General features: G+C 35.1%; 1 protein-coding gene across 1 annotated transcript in view; it reads right to left on the minus strand.

Annotated features, from left to right (window-relative positions):
- Tm9sf3 (transmembrane 9 superfamily member 3) overlaps positions 1 to 16048 on the minus strand; it is a 65498-nt gene that overhangs the window by 44430 nt on the left and 5020 nt on the right. Inside the window, exons 2-3 of the mRNA XM_076834491.1 lie at positions 10871 to 11066; positions 1239 to 1361 (exon numbers count right to left, since the gene is read on the minus strand). Of these exons, the coding sequence (XP_076690606.1) occupies positions 1239 to 1361; positions 10871 to 11066 (319 nt within the window). The remainder of the gene's footprint in view (positions 1 to 1238; positions 1362 to 10870; positions 11067 to 16048) is intronic.

A 16048-nucleotide genomic window follows, 5' to 3' on the forward strand; every position in this document is an offset into this window, starting at 1 on the left:
GATCTAAATAAGCAGACAAAAACCCATTAGCAATGGAAAAGAACAAGGGAGGAACCTGCTTTCTCACCAGAAATGAAGAAAGCCTAGCCTAACAGATTCTTCTGAACTACAGACTCAGAAATCTTCAACACATCTTCAACACATCTTCCTGCTTTCCTTAACACATATGTGTTACTGTAACACTAATTACCGTCATTTATATGAACCCTTTACTATATATACCTAATTAACATGTGACACAGTGGTAATAATTCACGCAATTATCTCTTAAGATTAACTTTCTTACAAATTTTATCTTAGTACAATATTACATCTGATCTGATAATGCTTAGTCATTCATAATTTGCCATTCATGAACATAATAGTCTGCTAACAATTTTAAGAATTAGAAGAAACATTAATTATATATAAGAACAAAATGCCTGGGAACAAAAAAGAAAAATCACTAAAAGAAAAATGTGATCAAACATGTTGACTACAATAACTGGCTATGCTTTTCATTTTAAATAATTCAATCAAGTCTAACACAAATGACTTTTAGATTATGCATAAGTTTGTATTAACTATGCCATAGCTCTTCTCCATCAGTATGGACAAGCAAGAGCTTTTAGAAAATAACACAGCAAGGCATTCAAGAAACTACCAAAAAACAAACTTCTAAAGTACCACATGAGAGAAAGACATAAATTTCAAAATTCGACTTAGCACCTCCTAACTATACTTAAAAGAACAAGTTAAAGTTAAGATTTAAAAAAAATGCAAAAAAACAAACCTGTAATCCCAGCATCTTAGAAGGCTGAGGGCAGGAGGATGGCTAGTTCAAAACTGCCTTAGCAACTTAGTATAATTCAGTGAAATTCTGTCTCTAAATAAAAAGGCTGGCATGAGGCTCAGAGGTTGAGCACCCGAGTTCAATCCCCATTACAAAAAAAAAAAAAAAAAAAGAGCAAAAGGATATTTCAGATTGTTCCAAGCACCTTTTGATCTTTTGATTCCTTGAATTTGAAAAGTTACACCGTATAAAATTTACACTCTGAAGGAGTTTCATGTAAGGTTTGGCAATATCAAAAATCCCTCAAGAAATGGGGAGCCATAAAATCAGTATAAAAATCGTCCTGTGGAATAGTAAAAACACATTTATATCATGATCTAGTTTGCAATCACCTTAATAGTCATTACATAACTCTTGCTTATTGTACAAATATTCCCAAACCTTAAATATAACATACAATACTTACCCCATATTGGTAAGTCATCTATGTACATCTGATACCAGTAGTGATTTTTAATAGCATAAACAAAGGCATCTCTCTTTTCTTTATCTAAATCAATTTCACAGTAAGTGGCTGGCATCACATCATCTGCATAAAATAAAAATAGCCAATTAGCCCTGGTTTACCAAAATAGTTGCAGGGAAAATTATATATATATCTCAACATTTCCTGAAGTTAAAATTTCTATTCATATTTGTTGAATCTGGGTGACAAATATATAGGGGTTCAGTATACTATTGTTTCCTTTGCATATCTTTATAAATTTTTTATGGGAAAAGTACTTTAATCATCTTTATAATCAAAGATTACCTCACTAATGGAAGAAATCCCTCATATAAAAAAACTACAAGAACATTAACAAAGTAACTTTAAAATTAATATTGACTTAGAAAGCAAAAAAAAGTTTGAGACACATAGGAAAGATTCCATTTAATAAATATGATATGAAATATCAACCACTCAAGAAACTGAGGCATTAGGATCCCAAATTCTGGGCCAGACTGGGCAACTTACTATGACTCAGTCCCAAAAAACTTAAAAAAAAAAAAAAAAAAAGAGTGGGGAATACTGCTCAGCGGGAATATCCCTGGGTTCAATCCCCAGTACATAGGTAGAGTGAAGGGAGACAGAAAACAATGTCTAGCTGTAAGATAAGAGCTCTGAAATAAACATGCATTTTAACATTCTTTGATATATCAGAAGTCACAGATTCTTTGATGAATCCCAGTGACTCTTCATAATTAGGAAGATTAAAAATCAAACCTCTATCCAGCAGGCATCTCTATTTATAAAATACCCAAAAAGTTACCCCAAAAAGGAATCATTTCCACTCTTTTGTGTGTGTGTGCTGGGGATTGAACTCAGGGCCCTGTACATGCAAGGCAAGCACTCTACCAAATGACTGATTTCCACTCTTGTCTGTTTGTAAAAACACTACTGTCACAATTCTGTTCAGATGGTCTCTAACTTATAATGCACGTGTTTCAAAATGTGCTTATGGGACTCAGGATGTGGCTCAAGTGGTAGTGCACTCGCCTGGCATGCGTGAGGCATTGAGTTTGATCCTCACCACCAAATAAAAATAAAATAAATATATTGTGTCCACCTAAAACTAAAAAATAAATATTTTTTTTAAAAATGTGCTTATGTTTCTAATAAAATCTAGAAGAACTACAAGTCTCCAGATGTCAAAAGAATTAAACTGTTTCCATATATTAATTAAACAATTAGAAAAATAAATAAATAAATCTTAAGATAAGGAAGCACAGATTTAAGTTCTCTCATACTGTAATACCGGATATATTTAGCATCTGAAATGCAGTTTTCCCAAAATATTAAATTTCTGAAATATCTATTAAAATTTCTTAAAGAAAAACTAGTTGAACCATGAACTGTATGACTGCCTATAACATTATTTCTATAAGAAATAGCAATCAGTTATAATTTAAGATGCTCCACAACATGTCTCCCCAACCCTCAAGAGAATAGCTTCTACTTATAGATCAGCTCAGAGTGGGTATTACCCTCAAAATAATGATAAACAACAAAGTCCCATGGAAGGAAGTAGGAAAATACTCCTTCCTTTAAAGTAGGAGAAGAAAATAACTTTATCTTCCAGCAATGACTCCCACACAGGTTTCCTTTCTACCCAAACCCTTTCAGGGCAGCAAGGCATTTACGATTTTTATAATAGTAAAAAAACTGAAGCTGAGCAGTGAAGAAAGGGAAAGTTAGGAAATGAGATTGCTATAAAGGATTCCTACAGCAAGAGCTAGGAGAACCATGGGCAAGACATTACCAAATGGGATCTCCATGGAGTGTGATAACAAACTAAGGGCAGCAGGCAGCTGTAGCTACAGAGCGGACAGTCAGAAACAAAGAAGTCCAGGTTTGGAGGGCAACAAATGGCTGGAGACCTCATAGCTACCTCTGCAAAGCATGAAATTTCTTGCTGTTATTACAAGACATTCATTGATAATGATCTTTAACAATGTGGTAGTTTTAAAGTATGGAGTTCTAATATACACAATATGACAATTACCTGTGTGAAGCTTTTAAAATGTTTCTCACAGTCTGAACTCAACTTCAGCTCTGTCTGTTATCACCCTCTCTCCTTACACTCTAACCTAACTCAACTACCTGCAGTTTCCACATATCTGGTATTCTCTTGGCCTCTGGATTTTTTTGGCTCCTGCTATTAACTCCATTTCAAAGTCCACCTAAAAATCTTTCCCATCCCCTATCCTTTCCTCCAGAGTAGACACCCCAACATTTTCATTTCTCTGAAGTCCCATGGCTTCCTCTCCATACTTCCTTTATGGTACATAGGATGTACCATTCTTTACCCAAGACCAGCATCTTAATGCCTTATTAAAACACCATGAGAGGTTGTGGCTCAGTGGTAGAGCACTGCCTCGCACGTGCAAGACCCTGGGTCCGATCAACAGTACCATATAAAAATAAATAAATAAAGGTATCGTGTCTGACTACAAGTAAAAATTTAAAAAAAACACCATGAGGCCTGGAGAGTAATATCCATGACTGATTACATTCTTTTACCCCCAGCCATACCTGCTTCAGTACCTTGCAGAGTAAGAATTACAAACAAAACATTCTAACAAATTTTAAGAATATGATTTGCCATTTACTTGGCAAATGAAATTTCTAAGTATATTAGGCACAAATGCATATGAATGTGTATAAATTTATGTGGTGTGTGTGTGTGTGTGTAAAAAAAGTAAATGTCAATATAAACAAATGAAACTTCTGAGCAGTCTCTCACAGGATTGGCAAAGTGGTCTTACAGATTATCTTTCACTTGTGTAAAATCTAAATTAAATGTGGTAAAAGAAAAAACCCATCATGGCAGGCTGTGAAAAGGGCACTGGTTAGTCATATTTTAACAAAATTCTTCTTCCTGGAATGTAGGCAAATACAAACACAAATAACTGAAGGGCCGGGTTGCCTAACCAAAACAGCACTTCTCTCAGGAGCAAGCTGCTCTGAAGGCAACTAATGTAATGTGTATGAATATGCCAAATCATTATTCAGCATTCTATATAACCAGAAAACAATCCGGAAAATCACCATAAATCAGTTTTAAATTACAATAATTTAAATTTATATTTTTCTCAGATAAAACACAAACCTATAAATTTTGAAGAAAATAAACTTGAGAATTTACCAATATAAATACTTTACACAGGAAGGGGCAAAAAGCTCAAGTTGTAAAGTGGCAAACATTAACACTGATTTTTCAAACAGAAGGCAAGGTTAGGTAGCATCTAAAAACCAAGCCCCATCTGTCTGGTCTGTCAATTCCCAATAATACTCCTGACTAATACTGCACAGTGAAAGCTCTGAGAAAAGAATATGATAATTATTTATGAGCTCTTTAAGATTACGCCATGCCATCACACTTTGTTTAGTTTCTCTTTTGATAACATTACTAAACTAGAAAATCAAAAATATTCTACCTCAAATACAGCAGCACTTGGCAAAGTTTCAAGAAATCACTATAGTGAAATGAGCAGAAATGTGAGTTTTATTCTGAGCTCTGCTATTTATTAGCTATGTGAATAAAAGGAAGTCACTGAACCTCTGTAAATCTCAGTTCCTCAACTGTGAAACAGAAAACATCTGTTCTAGCTCTTTCTCAGAGATGTTTTAAGAAATGATAGTACCAATGTTTTCTTCACAGTGTTCTTAAGTGTCCTTGGTCGCACATCCCTGAGAATCTGATGAAAGTAATATCTCCTTGTCCCCACAAAATGCACATTCACACAAACTAAGGGCATAATTTCAGAAGGCTCATGGACCCATGAAGTGAAAACTCCTGGTTGAACTCTTTATACCCAGAGTTTACCACAGAGCTAGAATGCAATTAAGAATTTGATAATTGTCAAAAGAATTAAAAGAAAACACAGACCGGACAAACTGGTATATTGACTACTGATTAACTGACCAACCTACAAGCATCACAAACTGCAATTTTTTTGGATGGCTATTTGGTAAAATGTATCACATATTGCATTAAAAATGTATATAGCCTTTGGGTGTTTTATTTTTTTATTTTGGTGTGTGTAATTAGTGATTCCACTTCTAAAAATTTATTCTAATAAAACACTCAGAGATGTTTTAAACTACTATGTGCAAGAATAAACAAGTGCTTTGTTAGGAAAAAAGAAGAGAAAGAAAAAGGAAAGAAGGATGAATGAAAAGAATAGCTGAAATAGATCATAACAAGAGAATGAAGAAAAATTATAGTATCTAAGTATATATAGTATTCAGACATAATGTTACCACATTTATAAGAGTAATTAACAATGGAAGGATAAACTCAAAATGTTAAGATAGGAAAAGCAGGATAAAAACATATAACATTAAATATGAGTTAGAAGTGCTTAGAACACTATCTGGCACATAATAAGCACTATATAAGGGTTGTTAAATACACTTTCTAAAAAAAAAAAAAAATCACACATTGGTAACACGAACTCAATTTTGACATATTTTAAAGCAATGCAGATGAATGGGAAGGAAAACAGTAGAAGAAATACATATACCAAAACAGTTAATGTACCATTATGATAATTACATCCAGGTGACTTTAATTTTCTTCTTTATATTTTTCTGCTCAGCATTAAGAGAATAAAATTATGACAGTTGCAGGTAAATGGATGGAGCTGAAGAAGATCATGCTAAGCAAAGTAAGCCAATCCCCCAAAACCAAAAGATGAATGTTCTGGTAAGTGGATACTGATCCATAAGTGGGGGTAGGGGGGAGGCGCATGGGAAAAATGGAGAAACTGTGATTGGGCAAAGCGGGGGGGAGGGGAAGGGGCATATGAGCAGGAAAGATGGTGGAATGAGATGGACATTACTCTAGGTACATATATGCCACATCATGTACAACCAAAGAAATAAAAAGTTGTGCTGCAATTGTGTACAATGAACCAAAATGCATTCTGTTGTCATATATACCTAATACACAGCATCCCATCTGCATGCAGTCCCCCTTTATTTATAAAGAAATCTAAAAATAAATAAATGCAAAAAAATCTAAGCTGAAGAAAAGTCCTAAAATTATAAGTAATTATATTAGTAATTTAAGTCTTAAAATAAAAATAAATAAATAAATTAAAAGGCCACAGTTAACAAATCTGCAGTTAACACAAGGTTTCAAAGAATCACTAATAAAAAATTGACAAGTTCCAGATTCAAATAATTTGGTTGGCTAAAACACTTTGGTTGAAGCTGATCCCTAGACAAAGGGAGGAGAAAGGTATCAGAACTCAAAAGACACTCAAGGCAGAGACACCACAGATCTTGAAAGGTGGGGAACAGATGTAAAGCTAACCACACAGGGGACTGCATACAGATACCCATGTGTATATGAAGAAGTAGGATGCTCAAGTCCCCGTCTCCACCCACCACCCACCAAACAACAAGATAAATACCCTCTATTCTCTGTGGTAGAACAGAGGCAGACCTTCCTCTAGAGAATTTCTAGAGGCTTTAAAAAATCCTGCAGAAACAGGATTGAGCAGGAACAGTGGAAGTTATGAACTGAAAACAAAGTGGGGATGACCTTAGGTAAATCTTGCTGCTGAATTAGAGGGCCTGGCATGTCTTGCACCCCGTAGATCTCTTCTCTATCCTTTGGCAATCAATTCTATACCACCCAAGCAGATATCTGGGTGGAAATTCTACATAGTAAGGATCAGAATAGCCAAGACAGAATCATTGAACTAGAAGTACATAAGGCTTTAAGCAATCTTTGATATTTTTCCCTATTTGCAGTACTCTCAACTTAGCAATTCACTTTAGATAAGAAGAAATACTGCAGAATAACTTCTTCCCTCTACAAAGTTGAGATATTCAAGGAAGAGAAAATTAAGGGAAGATCAACTAAAAACGGAAAGGAATCCTCTATAAATCACCTATTTAAGATGAGTGGTGAACAAGAATGTACTATCCCTACTCTGACAGAACCAACAGGCTAGCACAATAACTGACTGTCAATATTTAACATTCTTCATTATACTACAGGATTCTCAATAGAAGGGCTGTGCAGTGACTTCACCTGGTTAAGAATTATTATTCCAGCTGGGCATGGTGGCACATGCCTGTAATCCCAGCAACTCAGGAGGCTGAGTAAAGAAGATCCCAAGTTCAAGGCCAGCCTCAGCAACTTAGCAAGGCCCTAAACAATTTAGCAAGACTCTCTAAATAAAATTTAAAAAGGGGATAGAGATGTGGTTCAGTGGTTAAGTGCCCTTGGGTTCAACCCCCAGTATGCCCCCCAAAAATTTATTATTCCAGATCAATTAATAATTAAAATGAACCAATTATTGTAAGAAGTAGGCACAAACCACCCCGGTTCAAGACAATTTATTAAGCCCTTACTATTTCACCAGGTGTGGTGACACATGCTTGTAATCCCAGAGGCTTAGGTGGCTTGAGATAAGAGGAACACAAGTTCAAAGCCAGCCTCAGCAAAAGTGAGGTGCTAAGCAACTCACTGAGACCTTATCTCTAAATAAAATACAAAATAGGGCTGGGGATGTCTGCCCTTCTATAATTAATGTATTTTCTCTAAATGGTCTCAAGTGTCTTTTGAGTTCAATCCCTGGTACCAAAAAAAAAAAAAAAAAAAATAGACCTTACTGTCTCTTAAACCGGGTATGATGGCTCACACTTGTAATCCTGGCAATTCAAGAAGCTGAAGCAGGAGGATTGAAAGGTCAAGACTAGCCTCGTCAATTTAGGGAGATTCTTAGCAAAGACCCTGTCTCAAAATAAAAAATAAATTAAAAAGAGTTGGGGATATATAGATCAGTGGTAAAGCAACTCTGGGTTCAATTCTCAGTATCATAAATAAAAAAAAAAAATAAAGCAAGCTTACTTTCTCTTAAATCGCTGGAGTGGTGAACAAGAATGCACTGTCCCTACCCTGGAAGAACCAACAGGCTAGCACAACAGCTTATAATCAAATCCTATTATCAATCAACTTTAATGTTTCATAATTACTGGCAAAATTAAGTTGGAACTACAGACCCATACTATATGCAATTAGTAATGATAGCAATTACCATCTCTACCAATTCTTGAACATAAAACTATATACCAGGAACTTTGTTAAATGAATTAGCTCACTTAAATGTAACAACAATTCTATCAAATAGATATAATTTCCCAAAGGAGCTAAATAATTTGCCTCCAACCACACAGGTGAGTAGAAGCAGAGCTGGGATGCACCAATCTCTCTGACCCTAAAGCACATGTTTTTTCTACTCTGTAATGGTAAGGTTCTAAAACATACCCTGTAAAATTAGAGGATAATAAATTCAGGCCTGGTTCAAAGATGCCTAATTTAAGTCTGCCCATCTATAATTAATGTATTTTCTCTAAATGGTCTCAATTAGCATTTTTGTCTAGAACTAACATATAAGAAAAAAAGCTGTAAAATTTTGAGAGGCATCCTACATTAGACCTAGACTATCATTAGTTCCTTAAAATAGTCTCTCTAGTGACCTTCATTTTACAAAATGATACCAATCCATCTAGCCTGACAAAATCTGCTAGACTAAAAAAAAGTGTGTGTGTGTGTGTGTGCGCATATGGGGCATACATATGCATATATGCATGTGTGCATATGGCTAATTCTGTTTTCAAAATATTTCCAAAATTTTATTATGTCTAAATACGCCTTCTTAAGAATCTTCAAATGTCAAATATTTAAGGGATGAAAAATTAACAATATAAATATTTCTGTATTTCATTCAGAGACAGGATGTTCTAGTTTCTGTTACATTATTAGTATATATGATATACCCCAAGCAAATCCCTTCATCTCTGGGTTTCTGTGAGAGGGAACCGGCTGATACAATCTCCAAGGGGCATCATTACATTAAAATTCTTTGATACTATAAGTAACAATCAGAACCATTTCAAAGCATGATCAATTTTGTCCTTGAACAGAGAAGGCAAAATTTATAGGAGAGGGGAAAGAGAAATCTAATCAATATTTACTATTTCATCTAGACCACTTGACTCACAGAAGAGCTGACAAGACCCCAAAGAACAGGGAACAACACTACCTGGCTAGCTCTTCTTTCAGTGGTGCTTAGCTTAATCTAAAAAGAAAATAAATTCCACTTTTCTAGACCATGAGGGCTATCTGCCTCTATTTAAACAATCTCTCCATCTCAGTCTCAAGGAACTAATAAAGAAGAAAGGTTAAGACTGCTGAATTAACAGTACTCTTCAATTCAAGTACAGGCAAGAATTTTTTTTTAAATTGATGAAATCATATTAGCAAAGTAGGATTCTAGGATTTCGCCTATTCTCTCTTGCTGGTTCCTTTCTAACAAACTAGAAATGTCTATCAAATATGAAAAAAGAGATAAATATAGTATTCAGGTTTTCAAAGATTACATATTCTAGCTTGAATTTCCTCCTAATTTGTGATTAAATATTTAAATTACCTAAATTAAAATACATGCCATGGGGCATGTTTATAGTAATTCACAAAAATTATTATGGCTTAAATTTAGAACTTAATTATTAAGCCCAAAGGAACATTATGGGGGGAAAAGAATGTAAATATACATTCTCATTTTCAATAAAAGTAACAAAAAACTATAAAGACAAGAATAAAATTTAGCAAATCAAAATTAAAGTAAAATTATCTTTACAATATTTCATTTCACATCCTCTTAATAATATAATTTACTAAGAAAGCAGTTATTATTCATTTTACACAAAGAAACAATGAAGTCAAAAATGGAGTAAACAACTTTACTAAAATTGAGGCTCAGTAGAGTGCTTGCCTTGCATGCACAAGGCCCTGAGGTCGACCCCCAGCACCAAAAAAAAAAAAAAAAAAAACTTTATTAAAATCAATATAGTAAAATAAATGGAATTAAAATTCAAAGTTCCTGATTACAAAATCCACACCCTATTCAAAAAAGCAAGACACCCAATTAAAGATCCTGCAAATATTCAATTACTCAAGCTTTAGTTCAGAACACAAAAATTGCCTATGCAGGAAATATACTCTGACAAACTTCACAGAGAAAAACAAAGTATAAACACACTCAAAGGACCAAATAAACAGGTAACTACAATAATAAACAGCTAAGGGTGATTTTTTTTTTTACCAAGTTTAACAAATCTTTTGACTCATAATTTAAATATCCTTTAGGTGTTGAGAAGGTAAATTAATACAACACTGATAAATACACAATAAGTCAATAAGTCAATGGTACAAGTCTGAATTTAAGAATTTACATAAAATTATTTAAGTAACCACATATCCCATTACAGTCTCCTACCTCCAGAAATTACTTTATTATGAATCTATGAAGGCCTTCCCCACCCACATGTCTAATCACTAGAGGGTTTACTAGAAAAATTTTTCAGAAAAAGTCAAGAAAACATAATTTTTATTACTAATTTACTCTGCTAAGCATCCTACAATGTACATGATAGTTCTACACAAAATTATCTGGCCCCAATGTCAATAGGTCCAAAGTTAAGAAGTTCTGGTCTATAGTCTAACTCATATCATAGAGACTACTAAGGTTACTTACCTTTAAATTTAATATCCAGACCACTAAATTCTAATTCAACTCCTTGAAGTGCTTCTCCCAGAGTTTCATGGTAATGACTGATACTTTTTTTTGACCCCACACAGAACGGAAGTGAAAAGTACTTATATGTTTCTTGGCGATTATGGTAGGGCCCAACAGTATTCATCCATAAGACAACTTCTTCTTTATCTTGATACTGAAACAAGAAAAGCAAATTTTATATATATATTTACATGTATGTATGTGTGTATTTATATATTTAAATCTAATTCAAATTAAGGGGATATTTGTTATCTGTTCCAAATAAAAGTATACTTTTGGTGTTCAGGAAACTAGAATACTGGAAGCTTATTTCAATCTCATAATCAATGTCCACATTTAAATATAAAAAATATACCCTATTGGGCTGGGGCGATAGCTCAGTGTTTGAGCACTTGCCTAGCATGGGTGGGGCACTGGGTTCAATCCTCGGTCCCACATAAAAATAAACAAAATAAAGGTATTGTGTCCATCTACAAAAAAAAAAAAAAAAAAAAGCTCTCATTGTGGTCTCAGGATCCACCTTTTCCAAACTTTGTTTTACAGAAGATAGCTTTAAATGAAGTCCAATAGCTCAGAAGAGTATGTTTATAATTACTATTTATACTATTAAAGAACAATAAACACTGAACCAATATAATTCACCAGGTTAACATGGACAAGGGAAGAGGAATCAAAACCAACAGTTTATCCAGAACCTCATGCTCATCATCATATACCCCCCAAAAACTAAAGTTGCCAGCGCACATAAATAAAACCTCATCTCCCTTCTAGTCTTTCACACAACCACTAGTCAAAGCATTAAAAGGAGAAAAATAACTAAAAGGAAGAAAAGCCATACTATGAAACCCCAAGTCCATTCAAGTCATCATGCCATCTGTTATCAGCCTGAAAGACATATTATAAGCATATTTCTTTGAATAATTATGGTTTTACCCATCAGTGAATACTACATATAGCTGGCACAAACCTAAAATCCCAGCTACTAAGGAGCCTGAGACAGGATGTCTCAGGTTTGAGAGAAAACTTAAATTGTCTCAAAATAAAACAAAAAAAAAAAAAAAAGGGGGGGGGGGTGGGTATGTATGTAGTGCAGTGATAGAGTACCCCTGGGTTCAATTCCCAATACCAAAGAAAAAAACTACTGCTAAATAGAGATAGTAGTTCAAAGATCTGGGGTAGCTGACTTCACCTTCCCAGGGTCTGTGGGGTCTGCCCAAGATTTATAAGATGCCTACAAGTTTGAAATCCTAATGTTATGTTTTAGATATGAGATGTTCCCAAAAGCTCATGTGTGAACAACGCAAGAATGCCCCGAGGTAAAATGATTAGATTATATGAGTTGTGACCTAATCCGCAGGTTAATCCATGGATATGGATAAACTGAGTGGTAACTGTAAGCAGGTATGGTATGGTGGTAAATCTGAGTTTGTATTTTGTCCCTGGTAAGTGGAGTGCATGCAAGTGTGCTTGCTATCGCTGGCGCTCGCTCTCTCTCTCTCTCTCTCTCTATCTCTCTCTCTCTCTCTCCCCCCTCCCTCCCTCCCTCCCCCCATCCTCCCCCCTCCCCCATCCTCCCCCCCTCCCCCCATCCTCCCCCCACTCTGCTTCCTGCTTGCCATATCATGAACTACTTTCCTCTGCCACACCTTTTCACTAAGATGTTTTGCCTTACCTTGGTCCCAGAGCTATGGATTCCACTGTCTACAGACTGAGACCTCTAAACTGTAAGCAATGAAAAACTGTTCCTCCTCTACATTATTCTTCTCTGGTATTTTAGTCATAGCAACAAAAAGTTGACTAAAACATGATTCTGTGAAAACAGATTACCAGGGTAATTTCAAAACCAGTGCTTGTAATTAGAAATATTAACTGACAATATTGTAATTTAAGTTAATAGTGCATTAGTTATCCACTGAACAATTATTTACTGAGTGCCCAGCACGTGCCAACAACTTTGAATGTGTTCCTTGCTCTACTGATGTCTAAAGGGAAAGACAGACATTGAACAAGCAATTATAATAAGGAAGGCTGCTATGGAGCATGCAATAAAGAAAGCTACCCAATGAGTCCACTATGAAACCCTTATCTCCTATCTTCCTAAATTCATCCTACCTGAATCTACTCTCCTCAACTTATTTTCCTACTGGTACTATCATTCTCTCAGACTCAGACACTCAAACCTCAAGATCTTCTGCATTTCAGAAAAAAACATTAACTTGCCTACTCTTACCCAAGGCATTTGCCTCCTCATTTTGATTCACATCATCACTACCACCCTAAGACTCCAATTTCATCATCTCCAAACATAATAAATGTGTCACTGTTCATGTAAGACATCATCCAGGTCATCAAGGAAAGAGCAAGCAATCTCACTTTTCAAACATGTGAAATATGGACCAAGCAAGTTTTAGGCATTAAGGATATAAAAGTAGGGCTAGGGATATAGCTCAGTTGGAGAGTGCTTGTCTCACATGCACAAGGCCATGGGTTCAATCCCCAGCACACCACACACACACACACACACACACACACACACACAAAAAAAAAAAAAAAAGGATATAAAAGTAAATATTCTCCTTTCCCTTAAGAAGTTCATAATCCACTGTGGAGCCAAAAAAGCAAATGATTAACATTGGAGCAATAAGTGTTATAATTAAGGTAATAAAGAACTAGTGTAGCAATGATTAATTCTGCTTTGGCAGAGAAGGGTCAAAATGGGTAACAATATAGAAAAATTAACAGCTTCAAGTGAGTACAAAAAAGTGTATATAACTTCATGCGTAAAGTAAGGAATCAAAGATGTGAATGTTAATATATTCATACACCCCCATTCTTCATTCTTCTTTTAATTTTGTGAGGATTGATAATATATGTCTCCACTCTTCCAACCAATGCTCATGGTCTTAGAGCACTTATCAGTCCAAGTACTCCTTTCTGCTAAATACATATACAGCCTCAGAATTCTTCTCAAAACCATGCTCTAAGCCAACCACTCCTAACTAACCAGAGCTGATATTAGAAATAAAATCTGTTCAAAAACACAAAATGCTCTCTCTGCATAGTACAATTACATAAGTATTTGATAAATAAAATGGGAAAATTTTGAAGAAATACTAAAATGTAAAGTTTACTGGCAACTTAATAAAAGCTTGAAGCATATACACTGACTGGTAGGTGCACTGACTGCAACAGTACTTTAGAGAAATGAGAAACAAGAAAAGTTACTAGAGATTAGACATTGAATGAGAGTACCCATTAATGAGATCCTTGCCATTAATTCTCTGAATTTGTAGAAATATTATATAACTTGGAAAATAATACAAAGACATTTTTTCTGTAAATCGATGTAGATGTTCCTTTAAAAAATAAACAAAGCTTTGAACATAAATATTTCTTTAAAATATAGCATTCATTTATTTTATACAAACTGAGACACAGGATTAAAGTAATCTAAGGGCTGCAGGGTGTATTACACTACACATTCTTAAGTTACTCATTTTAAACACCAAAAAATCTTAATAGGCTGGTAGAGGTGTGATGACACAATGCAAGTATTATAACAAAACATACACAGCCTTGTAGTCTAAGGATCTTTCTGGGAAAAGGACTGAAACAAATTCAGGGCCTTAGGGTGAATATTAAGGCAAAAATTATGCTTCTTTTCTATGTCTCCTTTTCACACAGACTACAGTCAAATACAATGAATTTAAACATTTACTTTCCATCTCAGATCTTGATTGTCCCTAAAAAAATAAATGTTCCCAAGCCAAAGACAAGAGTTCTTTCTCCAGAGAGAAAATATGTTCTAAAATATCTTGAAGTTAGAAAATATAAAAAGGAAAACTTCACATAGCTTTTTAAGAAAAATTTTATTTTTTTAATTTTCTTTCCCTAAAGCTGTAGACAAAGTCCCTCAGCCCCTACAACTCTGGGCTAAGAGATCACTAAATAGGGCTCCTTCCTGACCAACCTATTTCTTAGGAACCTATGGTAGAAAGGTAATCTAATTCCTTTCCAAAATTCCAGGAAATCCTATCAAGCTCTTTTGAAATACTTTCCTTGGAAAAACTTCAGACTTGCCAATGACACTGAGCAAGATGGAGTTTTATAACTTACCTGAAAAGTGTAGCCAGCAGGGGGAAGTGGCAAGTAAGCACAGCATGGATATGGAAACCTCTGAGCATGGATGGCAATAATTCCTTCATCTAAAGCTTCAGGGGAAATTGGCCACATGAAAGCAGACCAGTTTAGGTACCTGCATTCTTCACCTACTCAGTTTCCAAACCCCAGAAGAATTTCACTGTTATTCTCAATTTATGAACTGTCCACTCCAGCCAAAACAGTTACACCACTGTCTTCCTTTCCTTTTATGCTTCACCTTGTTTCTTTTGTAATTCCCCCAAATTTACAATGCCCTCTTTTCTTCACTTGGTCAAATTCCACTTAATCTTCGGAAGTGCTCAAGTCTTCCTTTCTCATAACCCCATATGAAGCTATGCTGACCAATGCCTAACATAACATGACCACAACAGCTTGGGCAACAAAATCTCGTCAGCAACACTTCATAGGTTCATCTAATGTTGTAAGGTCTTTACATGAACATTTAATCTTCTCAAATTTCTGTAAGATAGGTCTTATTATTTCCCTCATTTTACAGACTAAAAACAAAAACAAAAAATAGATGTTAAATAATTTCCAAGAATACATAACTAAGCAGTACTAAGTTTAGCAGTTTAGGAATGCTTTTGCTAACTCCTAGTGAGCTTCATTAATCAAAGGACAAAAACAAAATCAAGGAAATATGAAAAAGTGTACAAAGCAAATAAAGATGACAATAAAGATGACACTGAATAGTGAACTGTTCCATTTGAGTTTTTAATCTGCCCTAAAGGGGGAAAAAAAATCTTAAGAATCTATTTGTGCCAGGCATGGTAGCTCATGTCTGTATTCCCAACAACTCAGGAGGCTAAGGCAGGAGGATCACAAGTTCAAAGCTGCGGCCTCAGCAACTTGGCACAGCCCTAAGCCACTCAGCAAAACCTGTCTCAAAATAAAAAGGGGTGGGGACATGGCTCAGTGGTAAAGCACCCTGGGTTGAATCTCCAGTACCTAAAGAGAGAGAGAGAAAGAATCTAC

This window comes from Callospermophilus lateralis, chromosome 15 (assembly GCF_048772815.1).
Source record: "Callospermophilus lateralis isolate mCalLat2 chromosome 15, mCalLat2.hap1, whole genome shotgun sequence".
NCBI lineage: Eukaryota > Metazoa > Chordata > Mammalia > Rodentia > Sciuridae > Callospermophilus > Callospermophilus lateralis.